The following is a 24,471-nucleotide window of genomic DNA, read 5'->3' on the forward strand; positions in this document are numbered from 1 at the left end:
TGAGAGAAGCTACAGAAATGGGGGGGGGGGACTTCAGGTTGGGGGCAGGACTTCAGGCAGGTTCTACACCTTTCCATCACCAGGAGGGCAACACTGTGTGGAGAATGCTGACTGCAGTCTTGAACCTACATTTGGCTACATTTAAAGGATGATTTCTCCTGACCCTGGAGACATGTTACTGCTGTACAGTCCTTCCCAGGAATTCTGAGACAGGTGAAGAAGCACACATATGGGAAGAGAAACAAGTGCCCAGAGCTAAAGGAACAGCGGCCCTTTAGTCTTGTGTCTCACACTACGCTTCAGCCTACAGTAACTAATACTAGCATATGAAGTCATGGATGAGCAATGGGGCACACAGAAGACTGCAGAATCCTTGGAAGCCAAGGATGTAATGCTGTGCAGGTGTCCGCCTGAACCAGTGCAAGGGCAGGAGCCCAGTCACGAGGGAAGAGCACAGCCAGCCGATCCAGCAGTCTTCACATAGAGCCAAGGGCTCCTGGGTTACTGTAAGCTCCAATGTGTATACTGTCTCAAAGGGAGGGAGGGTGGAATTTTTTTTGTTGGATAACTTTGCATAGATGAGTTCTTGAATTGTCTAAAGTTCCAGAGGTGGTTTTTGGACTACAGTTCTCACCTCTTTACCCCATACTTATATGAACTGGATTTCACTTCCAAAGCATCACCCGAACTCCATCTTACTCCCTTCTCAGTTCACGAACCTTCAGTTGGAAAATCGGATGAAGTTTGAATCATCTTTCCTGCCTCACCGCACAGCTGACGTCACCCTTCTGTCTAACAACCTGGTCATTTACATATTCATAGAGTCCTTTACGATACTAATTGATAACTGATCACTAAGAACAGATTCTACATGGCAAAGAGAGGCGGTGTCTTCACAGAAGGGCTAATCAATCATGCACCATAAAGTTTGCTGGTACTGTCTCATAAAAATATTCCACCCATGAAATTAATGGTGATACGTGTTACATATCTACCTACACAGAAAGGATGGAGCCTTCCAGGCTACTGTCAAGATGTCTTAGCAGCACAGTCCACCCAGGGAGTAACTTTGGGTCTCTGCTTATCCCTTTCTATAAGAGTAATGACACCAACATTCTTCATAAACCAGCCGTCCCCATCCTAAATAGAGCAAACATCCTCTGAAACGCTTAATAGATGCCATACATCATGCTGGAGATGAACACGCGGCATCACATTCTTTCAGTGACCCTCTGCAAGAGGTAAATGGACTCGGTATTAATAAACCTAGATGAAGTTGTCTTTTCTAAATGACTGGACTAGGATGGGACCATGACTCCAGAGCAGGGAAACACTATCAGCTTGCTCTAAAGGGATGAAAGAAGTGAGCACAAGCCCTTTCTAGGCAAAGCCACAGAATCCATGAGCGTGATGAGAAGTGACAGGGCTGTCTTTTATCTGAAAACACAATCTTCTTTTCTGAGAACATACTGTCACCTCTGCTCAGCTCTCTCCTAGTCCGGGCCACATGACTATGGACCCTTCCTATTATCTCTCCAGTTTTTCCTATCTGTATTCCCACGTCTATACCCTCCCTCAGAAGGCCAAACTAAATAACAACAACAAATGGATCAAAGCAAAACCCAATGAACTCACACACTGTACCCACTAAATCTGAGTCATCAAATAGATTCTCCCCCTGCTCAAAAATATTAGCAAGGTGTAAATATTTGCCATGTCCTGGAATACCAGATGTGACAAAGGAAAACTCTACTCCAATAGGAAAATCCACTCCAACAAGCCAGATTCTGGGAGTATATGCTGGGGGATGTCTTTCTGAATGCTGTGAATATATGTTGTCCCCGTTGGTTAATAAATAAGCTGCTCTGGCCTATGCAGCTTAGAGGCAGGAGTGAAATCCAAGGAGAGAGACAGGAAAGAGAAATGTGGAGTCTAGAAAGATGCCGTCTGCCGCCCAAGGAGCAACATGCCAGCTGACCAGTAAAGCCACAGAACATGTGGCAAAACACAGATTAATAGAAATGGGTTAATTTAAGATATAAGAGCTAGCTAACAAGAGGCCTGCCACAGGCCATACAGTTTGTAAATAATATTAAGCCTCTGAGTGATTATTTTATAAGCAGCTGCGGACAGGCTGGGCAGGACCAGAGAAACCTTCCGGCTACAAGTATATGTTGCATGCTAGCCCCATGATTCCTGCTCACAGGGGCACAATCTCGGAGCACCCTCCCCCAGGTTCTCCTCTGGTAAACCTGTCTCACACTTACTATGGAAATGAGCACTTGTAAGGTAAAACCCTCCTCTGAAACTTTTCCTCTCAAAACACTCTAAGACACAACACAGAGAACAGCAGCATGGTGTTCTCTAGAATAGATCTAAATTCTTTGCCAGCTATCTTTCATGTGTATTTACCTGGAGTCCCTGAACTACCTCTTCCCTCCTCCCCTCCCCATTTCATCCACACACTACTCATTACCAGACCACTTTCTGGCATTATCAATTCCAACTCAGGACCATGTAAACAGGCCAGACCTTCAGTTCTCAACACATGGGCTTTGAGATGCCTGACTTCCTTCAAGTACAAATATAACCAGGCCACACTTCCTTGCTTCAAATCTTCCAATGGCTTCCAATGCCCTTACAGCATAAATGAAGTCCACGGGGCCACCGCACTCCTCAGCTGTGTCTCTGCTCTCAATCACCTGCTCCACGCTCTCCTTTCCTCCATGCCAAGCAGGAGGTCCAGAGTCCCTGCAGGAGCTGTATAACCTGGCTGCCTTTGGTGACCTGCCTCACTCCGGCTCATTCCATTCTTCTCTTCCATCTAACTTCCGCTCATCTTCCAAGTTTCAGCTCATGGACTCATGCAATTTGGTCACATACTCCCTCAGAGCCTGCTGCCTCAGATGTCACCTCTGCCATCAGCTAATAAATAACCACCGTGTGTTTGCATCTTACTCCCTCAGTGCATGAGAAGCTCCGTGATGTCAAACCCAGCTCTGCCTGGGACAACGCCTCAGGGCAGGATTACATATACATTCATAGGCTGACTGCTGTTTTAATCTCATGGCTCACACTGAAGAATTGAGTCAAAAAGTGGACTAAATAATCAATATGCCAAGATTCATGCACTTCTCTTTTCAAATAATGTAGCTTCTGTGGTTAATAAAATATAAAGTCTATGAAAAAGCATGTCTGAATTCATGGTTTCTTTTTGCTATTTATTCTCATAACCAATAAAAATCTGAAGTCCAACTCAGATTATATTAGTGTCATGTGGGGAACCCCAAAACACAATCATCTCTCAAATGATGTTAAAGGCAGTCCTCTCATTCAGACATCATTTAATTTAATTGAACATTTTAGAGACACTCTCCAATAGTGCCTATAGTTAATAAGGGACACTTTCCCAACTTTTGTCAATAAAAATAAGTCCCTTGGTATAGCAGAATCTGACCAGCTGACATATAGTAAGTTGTCAAGCCCTTCAATTACACAGCCCCTTCTAGCCATTCTGGGTGGCTCTAGACACTTCAAATTCTAATACACAGACTGAAAAGCAGGTGTGCCTGATTTTACTGTGCTCCCATTTATTGAAAAAATACAAAGTCCTGATACCTAATACCTGTCCTATGAGCCACAAGGTGTTTGTTTGTTTGCTTGTTTATTTTAATGAGGAGGAGCCACGAGATTGATGCATCCGAATTCACAACAGACAAAATAAACAGACACATGGTCAGTCACCCTTCAATCAAACAGACCACTAGTTTCAGAGACAGCACTCAACATATGTTTACTAAGTTCTCAATCATTTATTAGAGGCAGGTGCTGGGCGTCCAGGGTAAAACTCCTGCTCTCAATGAGTTTGCCATCAACAGCTATCAAATGATACCTTATTGAGACCATAAGGTACTTTGGGAAAAATACAAGGTAGAATGCCTTAGAGTCATGTGGTCCTTCACCCCAACCTGGATTAAGCACTCTACCAGTGAGCTAAATCCCAACCTCTTTTGTCTTTTTTTTTTTTTTTTTTTTTGAGCCATGGTTCTTAACCTTTCTAATGCTGTGACCCTTTGATACAGTTCCTCATGTTGTGGTGACCCCCCAACCATAAAATTATTTTCATTGCTACTTCTTAACTGTAATTTTTCTACTGTTATGAATCATAATGTAAATATCTGATACACAGATGGTCTTAGGTAACCCCTGTGAAAGGGTTGTTTGACACCCCCAAGGGGTCATGATCTACAGGTTGAGAACCACTGCCTTAGAGGCAAAATTGCTTAAATGGGGGGGGGGGGTCAGTCCTCCAACCTAGATTGTCGATCAGAAATGCAGTGTGTAACCCATCAACATACAGAACCCACATCCACAGGTTTGCAGCCAGGACATGAGGCAGATGTCACACTGGTTTGTGTGGTTTTTGTTTTTAACAAAACTAAGTCACCCATCTGCTCTGACTCTCATGTGTTTAATATTAAGTATAAAAATGGTTGTGTTTGTATCTCAGTGGTAAGTGCTTGCCCAGCTCATGTAAGACTGTAGATTTTATCCCAACAGCACAGGATAATAAAAGCAAATTAAAATTTTAGAAATCTATCAATGCCAACATTCAACTAGTTTTTAAGACACCAAAGCCTACAGGCCTGACTGAAGCATATGAGACTTGGTACATGTACACATGTATTAGTAGTGAGCTAGACGATGAATCTCTATGACCTTTACTAGAGATATTCAAAACAGCTAACAAGGTTGTCAAAAAAAAAAAAAAAAATCAGCACCGTAGGAATATGCTAGGATCCAGAATTTCCTTGCACTTTACAAATAAAGACAGTGAGTTAATATTTTTAAAAATTCATTGGGGGGGGGAAGAATCTCCCAAGCTACACAGCAATTTTTAAATTCAAATGAATGCCTTTGCATTCTAGGAATTGCTCTTATGCCTGTTAACGTTTTTTCTAGCCTGGGCCTTGCTACAGTATAGCTAATACTACCCCCAGGTGCTTGTCACAACAGCAGCCTGAAATAAACAGAAAGAATCCCCCCACTTGTAACATAAAGGGAGAATAAGCTGAGAGCTGGAGAAACCGCTCAGCAAGCAAGAGTAAGTTCTGCTCTTGCCGAGGGTCAGAGGTCACTTCCTAGCTCATGGGGGATGGGTGTCACTACTGCTTGTTACTCCAACTTCAGCACTTGCACTCATGTGCACACACTGCATGCACATCATTTTAAAATAATAAATCTGTTTCAAACGGGCTTAGAATGGGAATAAAATCTTTCAAAGTAGATAGTACATAAATTATGCATTAATGAAATAACAAGCCACCCCAACTTTGAAGTTCGATTTCACAAAATTTTATAAGCAATAAACTCAAAAGTCAATGCTCACTGATATTTACTTGGCGCTAAATATCAGCTACTCTGCAGAGATTAAATCAGATGATGTGCATGCGTGTGTATAAAATGTCTCAAGGGTGCTATTGCTCCCATTTAAGAGGTGAGAAAACTGAGGCTGACAGAGTTGAATGATCCATAAGCACACGCTTCCTCAAGCTGACAGAATCAGAAGTCAAACATAGGAGTGCCCAGGAAAGGGGGGAAAGGGTTATTTTTAGTCTGCCATTCCTGAACCTTCTAGAACAGTAATTCAAAATGTGTGCTTTTCCTAAGGAAAGGCCAAAGGGTTTTTGTTAATTTCCCAAAGTCACCATTCCACAAGAGGCCCAATTCCACAGTCCCACCCAGTGTTCCACATCAGTACCAGTGTGTGTATATGAGCTTTCACGCCCCGCATCATGACTTTGGTTTTGTTTCAAAATTCTCAGGGCAGATCAAGATTTCACCCCACCATCCCCTGGTAGGCTAAGGCTTGACACGAACTGCCACGGAGCTATCTGTTTCCATCCAATTCTGAACTTTCACAAACAGCGACCAAAATCGTTGGGCCATCCTACTCTGAAGTACAAAATATGTTTCACACAACCCATCTTCACTGCCTTGCCTGGGAAATGAGATATCATTATCTCCACTTCGGAGAAAGTAAAACACCGTCACTCTGAGTGGAGGCGATAAATCAACTATACAATCAGAATCAAAAGTGAGACCTTGCCGGGCGGTGGTGGTGGTGGTGGTGGCGGTGGCACCACACACTTTTAATCCCAGCACTATGGAGGCAGAGGCAGGCGGATCTTTGTGAGTTAGAGGACAGCCTGGTCTACAGAGCGAGGTCCAGGAAAGGCACAAAGCTACACAGAGAAACCCTGTCTGGAAAAACCAAAAAGAAGAAAAAAAAAATGAGCCCTTACACGCCCCCACACCCCACATCTTCAAGACCTTGTGCATACCATGTTAGCTAAACAGAATCATTAGGGTAGGATAGCCAGTTACCCAGAGCCAACACGCTACCTCAAGAGAGATGGACCCAGGAGGAAGCACTGCTCTCTGCCAGCATCTAGGGTGGGTGTGTCACTCAACAAACTCCTGGAATGACTAAGCTCAGTCTGGAATTGAGAGGTATCCAAAATTCCAGGTCAGAAACATCATTCTTGTCAGAGTGAACTTTACCTTCTAAGTCTCCACTTCGGGCTGCAGAATTCATTCTAAAGAATGAAATGCACCCAGATCTCACAACTGAGTAGCAAAAGTGTTCTAGAAAGCAGATCTCCAGAAACCTGTCTGTGATCCCTGCAATCCCACAGGCATCCAGGAATGGGTGGGTCATGGTTACCACCAGAGCCTTGGCCAACCACCAGCCAATGTTCCTTCCATCTTTGCCAGGCTCCGACTTGCCTCTGCTAGCTGTGGCCAGATCTGGCCCCTGCTTCCAAGCCGGGCACCCAGGGGGCTAGTACCAGGACCCTGAGCTCTGTGTACTTCTAGGGGCAAAGGCAATTGTTTCCTATCGCTAACCCCAGCAGAGACGGGAAAATACCAGTCTGGCACTGCGGAATTAATTTCACAAGGAAGACTATGCTAGGGTTATGTTTTATTTATGGCCTTGTCTGATCAAGATGATTTCTCCCACAAGAAACATCCAAAGCAAACAATCTTAAAGACGTGGACAATCTTCCTTCCCTATCTTCCAAAGCAAGAAGAAAGAGAGAAAAGCAAGCCAGACATAGAAACTCAGTGTGTCAGGAAGCGAACCACAAGTTTTGAATGCACAGCCTTCCAGGAAATGAGGTTGGATAAGTCCTCTGAAGAAGGAAAGAAGCGTTCTACACGGTATCCTACGGCGCTCCTCTGGACACTGAGTCCGAATGGGAGCTGTATGCGCTCATGCCTGCGCGAAGGGCCTGAGCGTGGGGAATCTTCCTCTGCCCAACGCTGGAAGGTGAAGCGATCACCAAAACCATCTACGGGCGGCCCCAGGGAACCCTCCTCTCCGACATCCTAATAGTGTAATTCCGCAGCCGCCACTCCCACCCGCGTCCTACGTTCCAGGTCTCCTGCTCCACCCAAGACTTCAGGAGTTAGCGACTCCCACTTCTAGGAATGGGATCTGAGTTGTGGGGACAAGCCAAGCTTTCAGATCACATCCTGACGCTGACAACCCAAGCAGATACAGATAGGAAGGAAGGGACTGGCTCTGTGACATTTCCAAAGCACACCGTCGGGTAACCCCTGTAGAAAAGCGCGCGGGGTCAACCACAAGAAGTCAAGGACCCAAAGAGTCTCCTGACCGTGACTATCCCAGGCTGGTGACAGAACGCCTGTAGTTCCCCTCCCCTCTCCAAAACACGCTAAGGGATCTGAGGTGTCCCTGCAACAGGGACCTGGAGGATTCGGGATGGGACAGGCGGTGCCCACCTCCTCGTCCTGCTCCTCCTGGGACGCGCTGCTGACCCGGGGGACTGGCAGTACCGCTCCTCCGGGGGGCGGCAGCGGCAGGGCAGGAACTCCACGCTCCAGCGCCACGCGCGCGGGAGCCCACGCGGCGGGCAGCCGGGTTCCCAGGGCGCCGCCCGGCGGCCGCGGCGGCTGAGACCTGCAGGAGAAGCGGCCGGGCTCCCCTTCCTCCGACAGAGTTTCCGAGCCAGAGGACGACTCCGCCGAGGAAGCTCCCTCCGAGGACACGGCTGCCGCCGGAGGGACGAGGGTCCGGGCGCCGTGGCTGCTGCAGCCGCGGGGCACCGGCTCGGGCGCCTCGGAAACTTTCTCCCCCATGTCCCTCTCCAGCCCGAAGTGCCACCCGATGGGTGGCGAGGCGCTCGGCGCCTCCCGGGAAAGCCGGGGCTTCTCGGCTGCGTCTGGATCACGCTGCGGCTCCCGGGCTGCGGGGAGCGCCGCCGGCGACTACATGACCGAGGCCGGGCCGCAGGAGCGCGTCGCCAAGTTCACGGCCGCCGTGGCTCGGCTGCTGACGGGGACTCGCGCGCGCAGGGCCATGCCCGCCGCGATCCGCGCTCCGCGCTGCGCCCGAGCCGCGGGGACTGCGGCTTCTCCGGCTAAACCTGCCTCCGGGACGGAGCGGAGGAGACGGGCAGCCCGCGGAGCCAATGGCAGCGCAGGCGCGCCGGTGGGCGGAGGCTACGGAGCCGCTGGCCGCGCGGGCGTCAGGTAGGGGAGGTGGGGCCAGGCGCGGGGCCACCCGATCCCGCGGGAGCTCTGGGTGCGCCGGGGCAGCCCCACGGCGCGGGACTCGGTGGGGCGGCCGCGGAACCCACAGGCTCAACCCGGGCTGGGACTCCGAAGTAGTCGAGGGAGTAGCCGTCCGTCCTTGGGACGCAGGAGGGAGATGGCTGAGTGAGGTCAAACCTTGGAGAACCCGACTTGGTCTGATCTCCAAAAAGTGAAATCGGGGAAAACTGAGCCGGAGCAGGCGGAAGCGCACGGCCAGTCACGCGCGCGCTCACGCTCCCACCAGTGTGCAAAGTGAAGTCCGTGATGGAGCGAGGGCATCCGAACGGAGCTCATCTCCAACCCGCTTTCTGGTTAAACTTCTTGGGACCTCAGTTTCCTCGATTGTAAAGGGAAACATCAACGACGATGTTGTCTGGCAATAAGACTAGAGCAAAAGTAGCCGAGTGGCTTGGCTTGAACACAAGCCAAGGTCTCCAAAGATGATTTTATGTATTTCTGCTGAGAAACTAAAGTTAAGTCAAAGACACGCGCCTGTAGCAAAGGAAGAAAACAGCTGATGCCTTGTGTTTAGGACCAAGCTTGTTAAGAACAGCCCTAGCAGCTGTCTGCGGTTCTGCCGCTGGGTAAAGACACATTCCTTCTGACCGGCTTTCTCTAGCCCTAGATAGCAAAGCCGCAACACGCTGGGCCTGGCTTCATTTTCCTACCTTCTAAGAACAAGGAAGGACAAAGATCTTCCACCAAAGGCACCAACCACAATCACCTTAGCCTTTGTGGTGTCTTGAATCCCTGGGAAGCCAGTGTGGAGTCAGGCAGTGAGAAATAAATGATCTCTACTTGCCTTCAGCTCCAGAGCCGTCTGAGCTCCACACTGTGACCCGGGGTATAAATTCAGCCAGCTTCCATTCCGTAGACGTTGATTGAGAAGTGTGCCAGTTGGTTGCAGGGGATACAAAGATGGATACGGCAGGTCCCCTGCCCTTGAGGAGCTTGTGGTCGGGGGAGAGATTGATACTGCATAATATCGCCCCATTATTCATGTTTAAAAGCTCTGGTAAGTGCTATACTGTGTTCCGTGGGAGAAGAGGGGGCGAATTACAGCTAAGCCGTTGCAGAGCTTCAAGCCCAGGGGTCCTCCAGTATTTTACATTTCTGTCACAACAGGTTTGCCAAGGGTCCTTAAGGAAAGGACTGGAGTTGAAAGCCCCGTTGGCTAATGAGCCCTTTTATGCTACCCAAGTATTTACAAGTGATAATAGGGGAAGAAAAAAAAAGTGTGTGTGTGTTGGGTGGCGGGGAGTACCTATCTTGTCTGGGCAGGCTTTGTCCTGAACACTTTTCTACTGCCTCTGAAGGGGAAAGCAGTGGGATGTGACCCTCTGGCTGCAGACAGCTGTCAGAGTTGCATTGTGACACTCGAGAATGATCCAAGGGGATGGGAAAACCCGCTGTGGTAAAAGGACATTCAAGAGACTTAGCTAAGTGGTGATGGAGAGGCTGAAGAGAGCACAGTGGGGCGGGTCTGAATCCACCCCCTGGGCCTCACAATGACTTCCCTTCTTAGAGTCCTGGCCTTTATCTGAGCCCCTATGTGGTTGATTCAGCACAGGGGACTGAAATAAAGATTTAAGCAGGCCATTCACATCAAAGAGGAGGGATTGCCTCTCAGTTCCGGAAGGGTGCCAGAAGGACATGGACTGAATCCTAACAGCAGAAGCAGCAGCAGTTCCTAGGGCCAGTGCTTCTCCAGGGAATGGCCTCACCAAGTCCTGGCGGACACCGGGTGGGACACATTCTGTTGGTGACACCTTAAGGATGAAGACACGGTGTCTGTCTGTAAAGCCAAAGAGCTGATTGAAAGTCACACAGCAAGCGAGCAATGGAACTGTGGTTGGTACCCTGAGGTCTGCTTGGGAGAATGCCACTCAGAACAGGCAGTTTTTAAATCAAGGATACACATATGTGCATACTAGACTATAAATTGTGGTGGTAATTGTGTTCCCCAAAATATTGTGCACCCTAAAAAATTTATCTGGGGTCAGAGAACAGACAGCCACTAGATACAGAGCCAAAAATGGTGGCTAGAAAATGGGTCAGAGCAAGCCATAGCAGAAGCTGGGTGGTGGTGGTGGTGGTGATGGTGGTGGTGGTGGTGGTGGTGGTGGTGGTGGTGGTGGTGGTGGTGGTGGTGGTGGTGGTGGTGGTGGTGGTGGTGGTGGTGTGATGGTGGTGGTGGTGGTGGTGGTGGTGCACGCCTTTAATCCTAGCACTTGGGAGGCAGAGCCAGGTGGATCTTTGTGTGTTCAAGGATACAGCCAGCATGGAGACACACGCCTTTAATCCCAGAAATCAAGCCTTTAATCCCAGGGAGTGAAGGCAGAAAGAGAAATATATAAGTTGTGAGGACCAGAAACTAGAAGCATTTTGGCTGGTTAAGCATTCAGGCTTTTGAGCAGCACAGTTCAGCCAATGGCCATTGGGATGAGGACCCAGAAGCTTGCAGTCTGAGGAAACAAGACCAGCTGAGGAATGGGCGAGGTGAGGAAGCTATGGCTTGTTCTGTCTCTCTGATCTTCCAGCATTCACCCCAATAACTGGCCTCAGGTTTGATTTTATTAATAAGACCTGTTAAGATTCCTACTACAATAAATGGTCATAGAAAAGGAATAGTGTTGTATTGGTTCATTATGCAAAAAAAGAAAAAAAATTCCTTTGGTCACATTTTTTTTACCCACAAACATTCATAAGACACTGCCAGGCAAGGTTTTAAGCACTATACAAAGTTGTTATACTTAATCCTCATGTTGATCCAGTCAGGTATCTACATTTTTTAAATCTTCTTTCACATATATGAAATACTGAAATCTAAAACAGAGAAGTTAAGCAGTTTACCTAATGTCACACAGCAAGGGTTAGAGCCAAGCTTCAAAATCTAACAGTATTCATGCTCTTAACCCGTGCTATTCAAAGTTAAGAACTAAATAGTAATTATTAAACATTTCGGGGTTGGGGATTTAGCTCAGTGGTAGAGCGCTTGCCTAGCAAGCGCAAGGCCCTGGGTTCGATCCTCAGCTCCACATACAAACAAACAAACAAACAAACAAAAAATTTCAAACACTGATCCCAAATAAATACATTTTACATTGCAAATCATGGCACACATATATACACAGAGCTGCAAATAATAGTTTACTGTTTAATGCTTTTTTTGTAAACAATGCAGCCTGAAGCTTTTATTAATTTTTTTCTAAAAATAAGCATGCTAGTTGTGATTTATTAATGGGTTTCACGCTCTGCATTAAAGCTTGCAGTTAAGTTTTAAAGCATGCTTGGTCATCACACATGACAGTGTCTGCCTGAAAAGAATGACTAGAGTTGAGGCTGAGAGTCTCCAGATCAGAACAGGGCAAACCCAAAGCATGGCTAGAAATGGAAGGTGGTCAGAAAGTCAGGACAGTCCCCTGAAATTATCCCAAGACGACACACGGGCATCTCCTGGAGTATGGCTGAACCACTGGGCCTAAGTCAGTTTACACATCAAAATCCTGCAGTTCAACTTTCCTGCCTTATTAAAGTATAAATCCCTTTCCAGGGGTCCCCACGAATGTCTCCTCTGAGGGAATGTTTCAAAAATGTCCCCAGTGTTGGCGACTTTGAGGCCTGAGATGAGAGGGAAGGAGTATTCCCAACCCCCACCTCTGCATTTGCGTTGCAGGTATGGGGGGCGGAGTTTAAAGACAGTTCTGACTCCTGTGAGGCAGTAACACATCTTCAGATGAAGAACCAGAGCAGCCACAAGAGAAGAGGGTCAGAGCAGCCGGCATACCAGGTGTATGTCCTCTGTTTGTGGTTGAGCACTTGCCTCAGATTTCTGTGTCGTGCTCCTAAGTGATGACACCATGATCTCTGGACCTGTATGGTCTCTGCCTGTCTCTGCCGTGTGGGCAGGGCGGGGTGACAATGTCAACTCTGACTGGCAGATGATGTTCTAGTACAAGGCATCACCTGCTTCATCAATTCCCAGTACTGTGGCCTTTCTTCCAAGCATTAGGTTTAGGGCTCAATAAAACAGAAATCTGTCCTTTTCCTTTCTTCTATAAAATGAGATCATCATAAACTCAGAATGAACTTTAAAAAAAAAAAAATCACAGTTAATATGTTCCTAACTACTTAATGCACTGAAACCGTTAACTATCAGCTTGTCTTGTGAAAGGTGATGGATTATCTGCCTTTGCTGGGTTAGTTTTATACGTGCTGTTAGTGCTGGGCTTTGCCTCCTCCATCAGGACCAAGAATGTGTAGTCCTGAGACAGAATAAGCACTGACCAGAAGGTGGCTGGTGAGGCTTCTCTGACAGATACCTGACTACACAGCATGGCATAGATAGGACAGTTTCTGCGCAACCACCCTTGGGTGAGGATGAGGGAGTCCTCATCTCCTCTTTTCCTTTATTTTGTGGAAGCAAGGGTTACAGTACAAAGTCCCAGAAGGCAAATCGAAGAATTTCTAAATCTCGGTGGAAAAAGCCTGGGAGGAAGAGTGACATGTATTACAGCCATCAGGGTCTCTCACCTAGACGGCGAGAAGGGTGGGCAACCCAGTTCTGTGAGCTAATGAAAACACACCTTTGCAGAACCAATTGTGCATAATCATATCTACTGCGTTTACCTTATCTGTTAAAGGTAGAGAGTGCCAAAGATCACCAAGGAAGCAGGGATGCTCATTCACACTAAAGATGTGGGATTCTCCACAAGGTTGACCCCACCTTGGTCTGCTGGCAGTGGTCCAGAGGGTGCCTGGACTGGTCTACTCTGGTGACCAGCCTAGCAAATAACCTAGCTGTCATCATACAGCCTTTGTCCAGTGACTGATGGAGGCAGATACAGAGATCTATGGCCAGGCACCAGGCTGAGCTCCGGGAATCCAACTGATGAGAGAGAGGAGAGATTCTGCAGGCGAGGGATGTTGAGACCATGATGGGAGGACGTGCAGAGATGACTGGCCACACTAGTGGAAGCCCATGAACTGTGGACTGGTGGCTGTGGAGCCCCCATGGTACTGCACTAGGCCCTCTGGATACGGAAAACGGTTGTTTGGCTCGAACTGTTTGGGGGGCACCCAGGCAGGGGGATCGGGATATGTCCCTGGTGCATGGGCAGGCTTCTGGAATCTGGTGCCAGTGGTGTAATGCCTTGCACAGCCTTTGTGCAGTGGGAAGGGGCTTGGACCTGCCTAGTCTCAGTGTGCTGGGTTCTCCTGACTCCCCATGGGAGACCTTGATTTGGGGGATGTGGGGATGCAGGGTGCCTTGGGAAAAAGGGCTGGGGGTGAGAGGAGGGAGAAGGGGGGGTCTGTGGATAGTATGTGGAGTGAGTAGAAAATTTCTTAATAAAGGAAAATGAAAAAAAAAAAGATGTGGGATTCTGCATTTTTATAGGACCCACCACCACCACCAGTGAATAAACATTGGGTGTCTGGAAGCTGAAGGAGTGAAACAGATGACCTTCTTTTGGAAAATCAAAGAGATGGTGTAAGAGGCAAATGGCATCGCTCCACAGAACCCAGATAAATGTGACTAACTGCAATTGGGTCTCTGTGGACCTTGTGTTGCTCTCCTGGAGACCAGCCACCTTGGAACAACTTAGCGCCTGGACTAAACTGCGCACTAGCTAAAAACAGCTGGGAAAACTGAGCTAAAAAAAAATTTTTTTTAAAAGGAGACAGCATCTCCAGAGGATTCTGTTCAAACAAAGTCCAGCATAATGACCTACTTCCCACAGAAGACGCCCACCTTTTGTATCAGTCTTTCCCAAGATGAATAGTCACATCTGGGATTTTTCTAATGCTTTCAGCATGAAAATGTTCTTTTATTATCACACTCCATGTTTCAGAAGGATGAATCCAAGACCTTTTGCCTGTTGGGTAATAGAAGACAAGAAAAAAAGAAAGAAAGAAAAGCATAGCCACTCCTTTTGGTGCGTCGTGGCGGTTTGCTTTCAAACACTTCCATTTTCCATTTTTGCTTCTTCTATCAATCTTCTTGACTTTGTCCACACTGTGTAGCAAGAAGACCCTTTTGCCACGAACTCCAGCTAATTGGAAAATAAATGATGGGAGCAGTAACATAGCAAACGCTTGTTTCCTCAAAGCCACAAGGCACATGCAAACCCACGAGTGATTTTTAAGGTGTTTGCTACTGGAGGATATGTGATCTTGCCCTCTTTTCTTTCAGGGACCATAGTCTGCCAAACAACCATGATAGAAAAGCAGACTCTAATCTCTCACTCAAATCTGCAGAAGCAGACAAGATTCCCAGAGGTTTTAACGACACAGGAAACTTAGCAAACACCGATCATCAGGTCTCACCAAAACTGCAAATTAAATTCAACTGGGACCTTTACCAAATCCTGATGCTGAATGCTACCCTGGAGATGTTTAGTTGGCTTGGGATGTGACATCAGGGTTTAATGGAGTTCCCTAAATGGGAAGTGATTGGTTTTTAGGGCTGAGGTCATGGAAATAAAAGGTGAGCCTGGAACAATTCATGGTGTCCCAAGTTCAAGAGCTGACCAAAGAAAGATGGCATCAGAAGGTGGAGGTACCAGCCTAAAGGAAATCTTTGTGGCCAAGTCTGGGAGAATTTGAACTCCAAACAATGATGCTCTTGTGTTTTAAATTATAGGATAAAATAAATATCCATGAGTCTCAAGTCTAAATAATTAATGAACCACAAAGTAACTGCATGGGAAATTGTTCGGGAGAACTTTTCTTACCTAGTGTGTGAGACCTACGTTTGATCTCCAGCCCTGTGGTATATGCCTGTAATCCCGGTACTTGGGAAGTAGACTCAGGAAAATTTATACTTCAAAAGTGTATTTAGCTATGTAACAAGTTCAAGGTCAGCCTAAGATGCACAATACCTGTTGTTGTTGTTGCTGTTGTTGTTGCTGTTGTTGTTGTTGTTGTTGTTGCTGTTGTTGTTGTTTAATGTACTGAGAGAAACAGAAACTTCTTAAAACAGAATTCCAATAAATTTTACTGGGAAAAGAGCAATGAGAGAAATAGAGATAATTCAGCAATGATATGGAAGGGTGCAGGGATGGCAAGACTCAATAAAAATCTACTAAACTGTTCAGGCAGAAGCTTGAGGACAAATAGGATTCACATAGACCCAATGCTCGGCAGCAAGATAGTCATCAATACAAAATGAAGGATAGTGACCTCACAGCAGAGGAAGCCAGCAGACACCAACTTAACCATGTAAATGAGCATCACTAATCATAAGACATGTAAACACCCAACCCTATTGCTAGGATAGACAACATCATCTCTCTAGTGCACATAACAAATACGCACAGCCTCACTTCATCATGAGAACACATGGCGAACCAAAATGAGGGCATTATAGAGAACTACTTCAAAAGTATCCAGGTCACAAAAGAGAAGAAATGTGTGAGGGGCTGTTACACAAACTCAGAAGCTACAAAGAAGTGGAGGGAGATCCTGGAACAGTAGGAAATGACATCAGTGGTGAAATTTTAATCAAATACAAGTTTGAGTAAATGATATTGGGGCAATTTAGTTTCTTATTCTTGATACTTATGGTTATAATTATGTCCTTAGAGAAAGCAGGGCTAGGGATATTAGGAACTCTGTACATTTAAGAACTTTTTGTTGAGTGTAAAATTAGTTGAAAATACATAAATCAAAAGCAAAATTCCCTCTGTAGCCTTTCAGTGACATCTTCCTGTCTTGTTCTCATCAAGAGGCCTTTGGGGGGGGGGGCAGAAACAATTATATAAGAAGCAGTGTCAATGATACTGGCCAACATCTGTATAGGATAACATTCATGGTTGGTGCTGTGGGAACACCATTGGAGCATCAACATAATAGCAGATGTCTTTGGAACTGGGCCATGGCCATTCTGCTTTCTTTGTAAGAGTATCTGTGTTACTATGATGTTTTGCTGCTGTGACAAATATCTGGGCAAAAACAATTATAAACAAGGGAGGATGTTTTGGTTCAAGGTCTCAGAGGACTTGGTTCATGATTGACTAGCATTGCTGCTGTGCCCCTGTGGTGAGGCAGAAGAGCATGGATGCAAGAGAATTTTGCAAAGCAAAATTTGCAGCTCTGGGAAACTGGAGAGAGAGAGTAACCAGAAGACTCCACTTTCCCTAGTGATGCCCTACCTTCTATATTTTCACTACCTCCTGTGTATTCAAAATTTAAATCCACCAGTAGATTAAACCATTAAGAAAGGCCTTGTGACCCCATCACCTCCTTAAAGCCCCACCTCTAAATGCTGCATTGGAGACCAAACCTTCAAACATAAGAGCCTTTGGTGGGAAGGTGGTACCATAGCCAAACCATAACAGCATCCCAATCTATTCTTAAACAATTACCTATATCTACTTGGGCAATGCCTGGCACATGACAGTTCATGAGAAATACTTGTGAGTGAATTGATATTATTGCTGCCATATGACATTTAACAGCTTTACTGAAAATTTGTGTCTATTGAAATTGTTAGCTCAATCAATATAAGATTTTCCTACATGTCTAGATTGATACAAAGAACCCACAGGTTTTTAGTAAGGGAAAACTTCTGTTTATTCAGTAGGGGAAACTCCAGTCCAACCTGCTATTGTGGAAGTTTCCTTTCAGTATTTGCCTCTTTAAACAGACTTCTAAGTGTGGCTTGTAGGTGGTTAAGAATAGGGTGGGATCCTTGAGGAGCTCTTGAGACTAAGGCTGTAAGAACTCCCTGCTGGGCACCAAGAAACCACTAACTAACATTGGGCTGCAATGGGGTTATGCCCTTTATTTATAGAAAGTCTGATTCACATTAAAGTCCACTCATGTATGGAAATATTACAGTGGTTGTTTGTTTATTTGTTTACATTTAGCTGTGTCATAAAATCCATGCAAGAGCCTGTACAGGTAAGAAGAAAAAAGTGAAGTGGTAGGATATTTAGCATCATGAAAGTTGGAGTCTCCGGAAGAACCAAAGATAAAGACTCTGGAGTGAGTTTGCAGAAACAGACCTCGGAACCTCATTGCAGAGCTGGCAAAACAGGGAGAAGCTGCTTTTGATGACTCCAGAACCATGCTGCCTCTCCACCATCTGTGCCTGCAGCATGGAGGCCCTGCTCTCCTCCTGCCTCTGCATGTAATCGCTTCTCTAGCTCTGTCTCCGCATGTGCATCTGATTAGCAGAACTAAGTCAGATGACTATACCCCAGAGGCAAAGGAAGCTGAGAAATGTGGGGGTTTCACATTCTATCTTGGGAAGACAGATTCACACCATGGGGGACCATCACGATGCAAGAGTGTCAAAAGATTTGGCTAACAGGAGGAACCAGAAGAATTTAGATTTTATACAGCTCCAGTCCTGGATTCATGGTGCCAGTCAGCTCCTAGCAGTGTGTCTTCAGCCAGCAGGTAGATGTGGGCCTGAGCATCAGCTCCAGGAGGGCTGCTCCCAACAACTCACTAATATCTCATACAGGAAAAGAGTGGTCATATACTGAACATAATCTCCATCCCAGATTCTGAGCTAAAATGTTCTGTATATATTATGTATTCAAACTCCTTGATAACCCCAATTCAAGGGTATTGTTCTCATTTTACAGATAAAGAAACCTGGGCTGAGAAATGATGCCATTCTTCTCAAAGTCACATAGTAAGGTAGGGTTAGGATTTAATCCAAGTTCTGTGTCAAGCCCATAGTCTTCCTAATAGATTGAGTTTTTAAGCAAAAACAAAACAAAACAAAACAACAAATAAACAAACAACAACAACAAAAAAACCACATGGAAATGTTAAAGTGGTAATGACTTTAGAGAACATGAAACTATGGGTGCTTGGAGGAGGTCATTTATAGCTATCAGGTCTCAAAAGAGACCTATGATCCCCAATTTTGATGAATCATTGTGCTCCCCAAACTTATAGCAGATCAGTTGATGCTCACAAGGCACTCTCTGGGGGCATGGGTACACTCCAAATCAAATTCTTTTGTTGTGTCAAAAAAAGCAACCATATAACGTGAATTCTATTAACCAAAAATTAAGGGTTTGGTGTATTTCTGCTACTAAGGGCATAGTGCCACACAGCAGCTCTCTAGACTTTCCTCATTTTCTATGACTCAAACTTTATGTTCACTAAACAGCAACTCTGCCTCCTTCTCCTCCCAGCCCCTGGCAACCAACAGATTACTTTCAGCATCTCTGAGTTTAACTGTCCAAGTAAATTTTTTTTTTTATCTGAGCATTTATTCTTGTGACATTGTTTTGCAAATTTAAATTTTAGGGTAGGGTCTCCATTTTTGTGCAGGAATGAGCAGGGGTTAATCCTGATGTGAAAGGTTTTTTTCTGACAGATGGGGAAAGGCTGAGCAACCAGGGAACATATTTTTCATTTAACTACTGAAGTCCTGGCTGTACATCAGAAAGCCTGGCATCTATTTGTGACTTTGCCACCAACTCCATTTATCAGGGCCTCCATCACCTGTGTGATAGGGGTAATATAAAACCCACCATCATTTCCTCCATCAGAGTGTTATGAGATTGTTTTGAAAGTACTTTCATTTCCCCAACAGAAAGGCATTATAGATCTATATATATTCCTGTTATGACTTCTTTGGGGAAAAAGGAAAGCACTTTGGAGAAGTCTTGGTTCACAACTTCCAGGACTGAGTGATTTCGGAGCCTCACAGGCATCCATATGTGGGATATTCTTTATGAAGCAAGGCGTGTTTCTCTTTTCTCCACTCCTTCTGGATCGTTTCTTCTCGTTTGTCATGGGTTTTTTTTTTTTTTTTTAATTCTAGCATAAATAAACCTCTCAAATTGTTTTGCCTTGCTGAAATGTTGATTTAGATGGGGCTCATTATTTATGTCTAGATGTCAATATACATAATACTTTATAGGACACAAAAGCTTTACTCTAAAATAAGGTTAAGATTATTTTAAAATAGAAAGATGCAAAGAAGCCCAGGAGAGCCCCACTCACTGGTCGAAGGCTACACCATAAAAGCCTACCTAGGAGAACTTCTCAGTGTACCATTCCATGAACAGAGTTGATCCTCTGAGTATAAAATGTCCCCTTCTTTGCCATCTAGTCCCCAAGCAATCAGTTTTCTAAATGGCATTTTAGAAAGGTAATGAATATCTGCTAACACTGGATGTCAACTTAATTTCAAAGCAGTAGAATGGACCATAAATAAAAACAGCAAGTGATTTCCAGGACTCCACCAGCTCAGACCCACAGGATGTGGATTACCAAGAGGCCGAACCAAAGCATCTTGAACAAGGTAAAAGAGAGAATAGGAAATATTCTTGTTATTTATTGTTATAGTATGTTTTCTTACATGTTATTTTATATAAAGATTTTACAAAATTTACATTATGGTGATAGTAAATAGATTGGTCCAACATATGATATATATTTAGCAAGTGGTAGGAAGGAAGGAGAGACAAAGGAGAACTTGGAAAACAGATTTTCCAAGGTTTTTTTTTTTTTTTTTTCCCAAAAAACTGGAAACAGGTTTCCCTTAATGTCATATCTCAACTGCTGGATTCTGAATTTTCAAGCACAACCTTACAGAGTATATTGCTTAAATGAAGATTAATTGTACCTATTCAATCAGATGCCTAAGGTAGGAAAAGGAGCTTCCTCCCTAGATGAAGGATTCTTCAGATCCCCATGGGAACACTGAGCTGCTTGGTGCTGCCCTGAGAAAGTAGATGCTCTCCAGCTCTCAAGAGCCCCGCCTCCAGCCAGCAAGAGTCCCCTCTAGCAGGCTGGAGTCCTCTCCAGCCAACATGAGTTCCCTTAAGCTTGCAAGAGCCCCCTCTAGCCTGCAAGAGCCCCCTCCAGCCAGCAAGAGCCCCCAAGTCTTACTGCTTTTTCTTCACAGTTTTATCCCATGCCTTCTTTTTCATAATCAATTCCACCCCTTTGAGTCAGGCAGGGCCCCAGCTTCTCTAAGATCACTGTGACAGCCTTATCAGTGAGTTCATTGCAGATAGTCTAACCTGTTCAGTTTCTGCTGAACCCCCAGGCTAGGTTAATCTAAAAATAGTTCTCTGACCATGCTCCTCTTCTACATGTCCAGAGTTATCCACTGCTGGCATGAAGGACCCTATGCTGGGATGCCAGCAGTAGAGCACTTCTATACTGTAGCTGAGGGTGAGTTCCATGCCTAAAGTCAAGGAGAAGAAAGTCCTGACTTATTAGCCTAGCATGAAAGACCCTGCTATTTTCCCAGCATGGTTTCCCAGCCCACCCGCTGCAAAGTGTATGTTCTTGCCAACTGGATTATTCATTGTTTGTGACTCAGATTCTGCTCCAGCCCCATATACCATAAATGTTTATTCAACCAGAATCCTGTTTAGTCAGTCTCTCTATCCATTAAAATTCAACAGCTATCCAAAGCCCACAAATATGAAGGAACTTAACCCAAGTTCATGTTGTCCAATTCTTTGACATGCCTCACATTGAAAGGCCTCTTCTTAAGTCTGGGTGGGCTATGAGGATTCCCTTTCTACCAGCAGAAATGCAGCAGAAGGGCTGTTATGTAAATTCTAAAGTTCTGCCAGAAATGGCCATGTAGCTTCCATCTACTTTTTTTGGAGGGCTTGTGCTAGAGGAAGGTAGGCACCATAGAAGTACAGATACTCTGAGACTACCATGCAGGAGAGACCACAGAGACACAATATGGTAGAAAGTCCAGCTGCTACATAACTCCCAGGAAAGGAGGAAGACATTTGAGAGATGGCAGCAACCCCATCAGTTTCCCAGGACCATGCCACCAAGCCCTTCCTCAACTCCTGATTCCAGAAAACAAACAAAAGGACTGTTGTAAGCTACTAGGTTTTAAAGCCATTTGTTATTAGGTGCACTCCACAAATTCTCTCCTTGTCTTCTAAATTAGAGACTGTCTCTCACGTCTCTAAATTCCAAAGCAGTTCTTCTCTAGCCCCACTCCTTCCAAAGACATCAACTGAAACAGGTATTACAGTCAGTAATAGACACTGTGCCAGATGCTGGGAGAACAGCAGGTTTTAAGAACACTAATCCTGTGTCTTAGTGGGTTTTCTGCTGGCATAGTAATCTACAAAGGAGTTTGTGTGGGTTACCCTTCAGCAAAGTAGCAAAGTTCAAGAGTGGCTAGCCACATCCACTAAGGGGCTTGTGCTGTGTCAACTTGGGACAAAACACAGAAAGGCAAGCTGGCACCCATGGGAGAGAGAAATGAGGGCCTACCTAACTTATGAACAGCTCAACCATTCTCACAGAAAAAGCAGTCATCTCCAAGGGCTCTGCCTCATGATCCAAACACATTCCATGAAACCCCACTTCTCAAGACTGTTATCTTATGTCTCTGACTCTTTTATTTATTTATTTATTTATTTATTTATTTATTTGTTTGTTTGTTTGTTTATTTATTTATTTATTTATTTATTTTGGTTTTTCAAGACAAGGTTTCTCTGTGTAGCTTTGTGCCTTTCCTGGATCTCACTCTGTAGACCAGGCTGGCCTCGAACTCACAGAGATCCACCTGCCTCTGCCTCCTGAGTGCTGGGATTAAAGGCGTACGCCACCACCACCCAGTGTCTCTGACTCTTTTGCCTGCTCCTGGGCCCTTTTTACCTCCTCCTGGGATGCCTTGTCCAGCCTTGATATGAGGGTTTGTGTCTAGTCTTATTGCATCTAGTTAAGCCGTGTTCAGTTGATATCACTGGGAGGCCTGCTCTTTTCTGAAGGGAAACCAAGGAGAAGTGGATCCAGGGAAGAGGGGAGGTAGAAGAGGACCCAGAAGGAGTGGAGGGAGGGGAGGCTGCAGTGGAGATGTATTGTGTGAGAAAAGAATAAACAAACAAGCAAATAAAGACACTGTGACCTTAAGGACCAACACCTCCACAGGAGTTCTGATGGAAACAAATGGTATTCAAACCATAGCACCTTGTAGTTGAGATCTTTATAGTCCTGCTATAGATGAACAACAACCAAGCCCAGACAATTGTGGCACTTGATTAATTGCATCCATAACACATAGCTGAATCCCCATTTTGTGACAGGCACTGGGCCCTAGCAAAATGAACTGAAAATGCTGGTTGATAGACTGTAGGACATCAAGGTAGAACCCTCCTGGAGAGAGCTGACTCTGTGAGTCTGGAGCTCTGGATGGAAGTGGATTAGAGGGTTAGATCTGAAGTCAGCAGAACTTCAGTGATAATGAAACTTGTGCTCCACCTGAATTTCCCAGGGACTAGATCAGGGAAGGCAGGGATCCTAGCCAAGAATGCTAAGGCACATGAAAGTAAGAATGCCCTTCAAATGTGAAGAAGAGCCAGAAGAAAAGAGGAAATCAAAATCTCAAGGTTTCCAGGAACTGGGGAGATTAAGCTATGCCAAGTACTTAAAAGAAAATCAAGCCTGAACTGCATGTTGATAAGTGTTTCTAATATCTTATTGGAGTCTTGGGCTTTTACTTTTAAAATAAATTTAGTTAGTACATGCTCACTAAAGTTATGTTTGCCATAGAAATTGATTGGTTATGTTACAAATTTGAATTTCACTGGACCTCAGATATGTAAATGGAAAATGTTTTTTGTTAATTGAAAATAAAAAACCTGGTCCCATTTTTGATAACAGATCAAAACTTGCCATTGTGCATGGAATTTAGTTAGTTCCTCTACTTCATATCACACACGTTTCTGGTTGGGGAGGACTATCCAAATCCAAAATCTACTCATACCATACTGTCTCACATTCAATGTGGATGTTATGGGCTCTCCTGATACTGATGTACGGTTCTGATGTGAGATCAATGTTCTGGCTGAACTCCGCTAGGTATAGCTCATTCCTCCAGGCCTTGAGTGACAGCATTTGTTATCACTAAATCTACTATACACATTAAAGGTCCTATCACAATCCCTAGTTGTTGGTAGGAATAGGCTGAGTTGTTGCTGTTCTTTTTCTCATACCTGCCTATTAACCCTCTCTTGCTTTCTTAGATTCCTTCCTTATCTTCTATCATAGTGGATAGAACCCTGGGAACCTGGACATCTCCCTCTGGAGGCCATATTCAACATGGGACTCCTTTTGTATTCATGACATAAATTCTCCAAAACTATGTCAATTCCAGCCATGGAACCTGATATACAAAGTCAGGTTTTCAGGAACTCTCCCCAAACCCATCCCTTAAGAGCCTGGCTCTTAACCAAAGTGGTTTTGGCTTGAAGACTATTTTCTCTTCAGTAGACTTTGAAGATGCCCTTAAATGTGAGATTTGCCTTTTTCTAGACTGTATTCACCAATTCTTGGCTAAAAACACCATTGATACAATGGAGAGAGAACAGAACAACAAAAACTTTGGGAAAACAAAAACATTAGACCTGATGATGTTTCAAACATATCATGTGCTTCTCATGCAACTGGAAGTGAGCAAGTCATGGCTTTAAAACTGTCTGCTGCTGATGTTTTGTTAGGACAAAGACACTTTTGAAGTCTTTCTTGGCTGATGTGACATTTACTATTGTTTAATGAATTTGTATTTTGAAGGTCAATCCTTAAAGGACTCTTTGTACCCTTATTGAAGCTGCAGGTGGAGTTTTCCCATCCTGGGAGCTACTTCCAAATTACCACACAGAGGCTTATATTAATTGTAAATGCTCAGCCAATACCTCAGGCTTGTTACTAGCTAAATCTTACATTTAAACCAACCCATTTCTGTTCATCTATGTATAACCACATGGCTCATGACTTTACCTGTCTTCTAGCATCTCTTGCTTCCTTGGAGGCTGGCTGGCATCTCCCCAGACTCCACCCTTCTTCCCTGTCCTTAGTTTGTTTTTTCTGCCTAACATTATCCTGTCCAGC

At 45.0% G+C, this 24,471-nt stretch overlaps 1 protein-coding gene across 1 annotated transcript in view; it reads right to left on the reverse strand.

The window, feature by feature from the left end:
* Window positions 1-8,421, reverse strand: part of Mast4 (microtubule associated serine/threonine kinase family member 4) — a 581,729-nt gene extending 573,308 nt beyond the window's left edge. The window contains 1 exon segment of the mRNA XM_036206828.1: window positions 7,810-8,421. Within this exon segment, the coding sequence (XP_036062721.1) occupies window positions 7,810-8,166 (357 nt within the window). The 5' untranslated portion in view covers window positions 8,167-8,421.
* Between the last annotated feature and the right edge of the window lie 16,050 nt (window positions 8,422-24,471).

The sequence above is a fragment of the Onychomys torridus genome, chromosome 15 (genome assembly GCF_903995425.1).
Source record: "Onychomys torridus chromosome 15, mOncTor1.1, whole genome shotgun sequence".
In the NCBI taxonomy this organism is placed as follows: domain Eukaryota; kingdom Metazoa; phylum Chordata; class Mammalia; order Rodentia; family Cricetidae; genus Onychomys; species Onychomys torridus.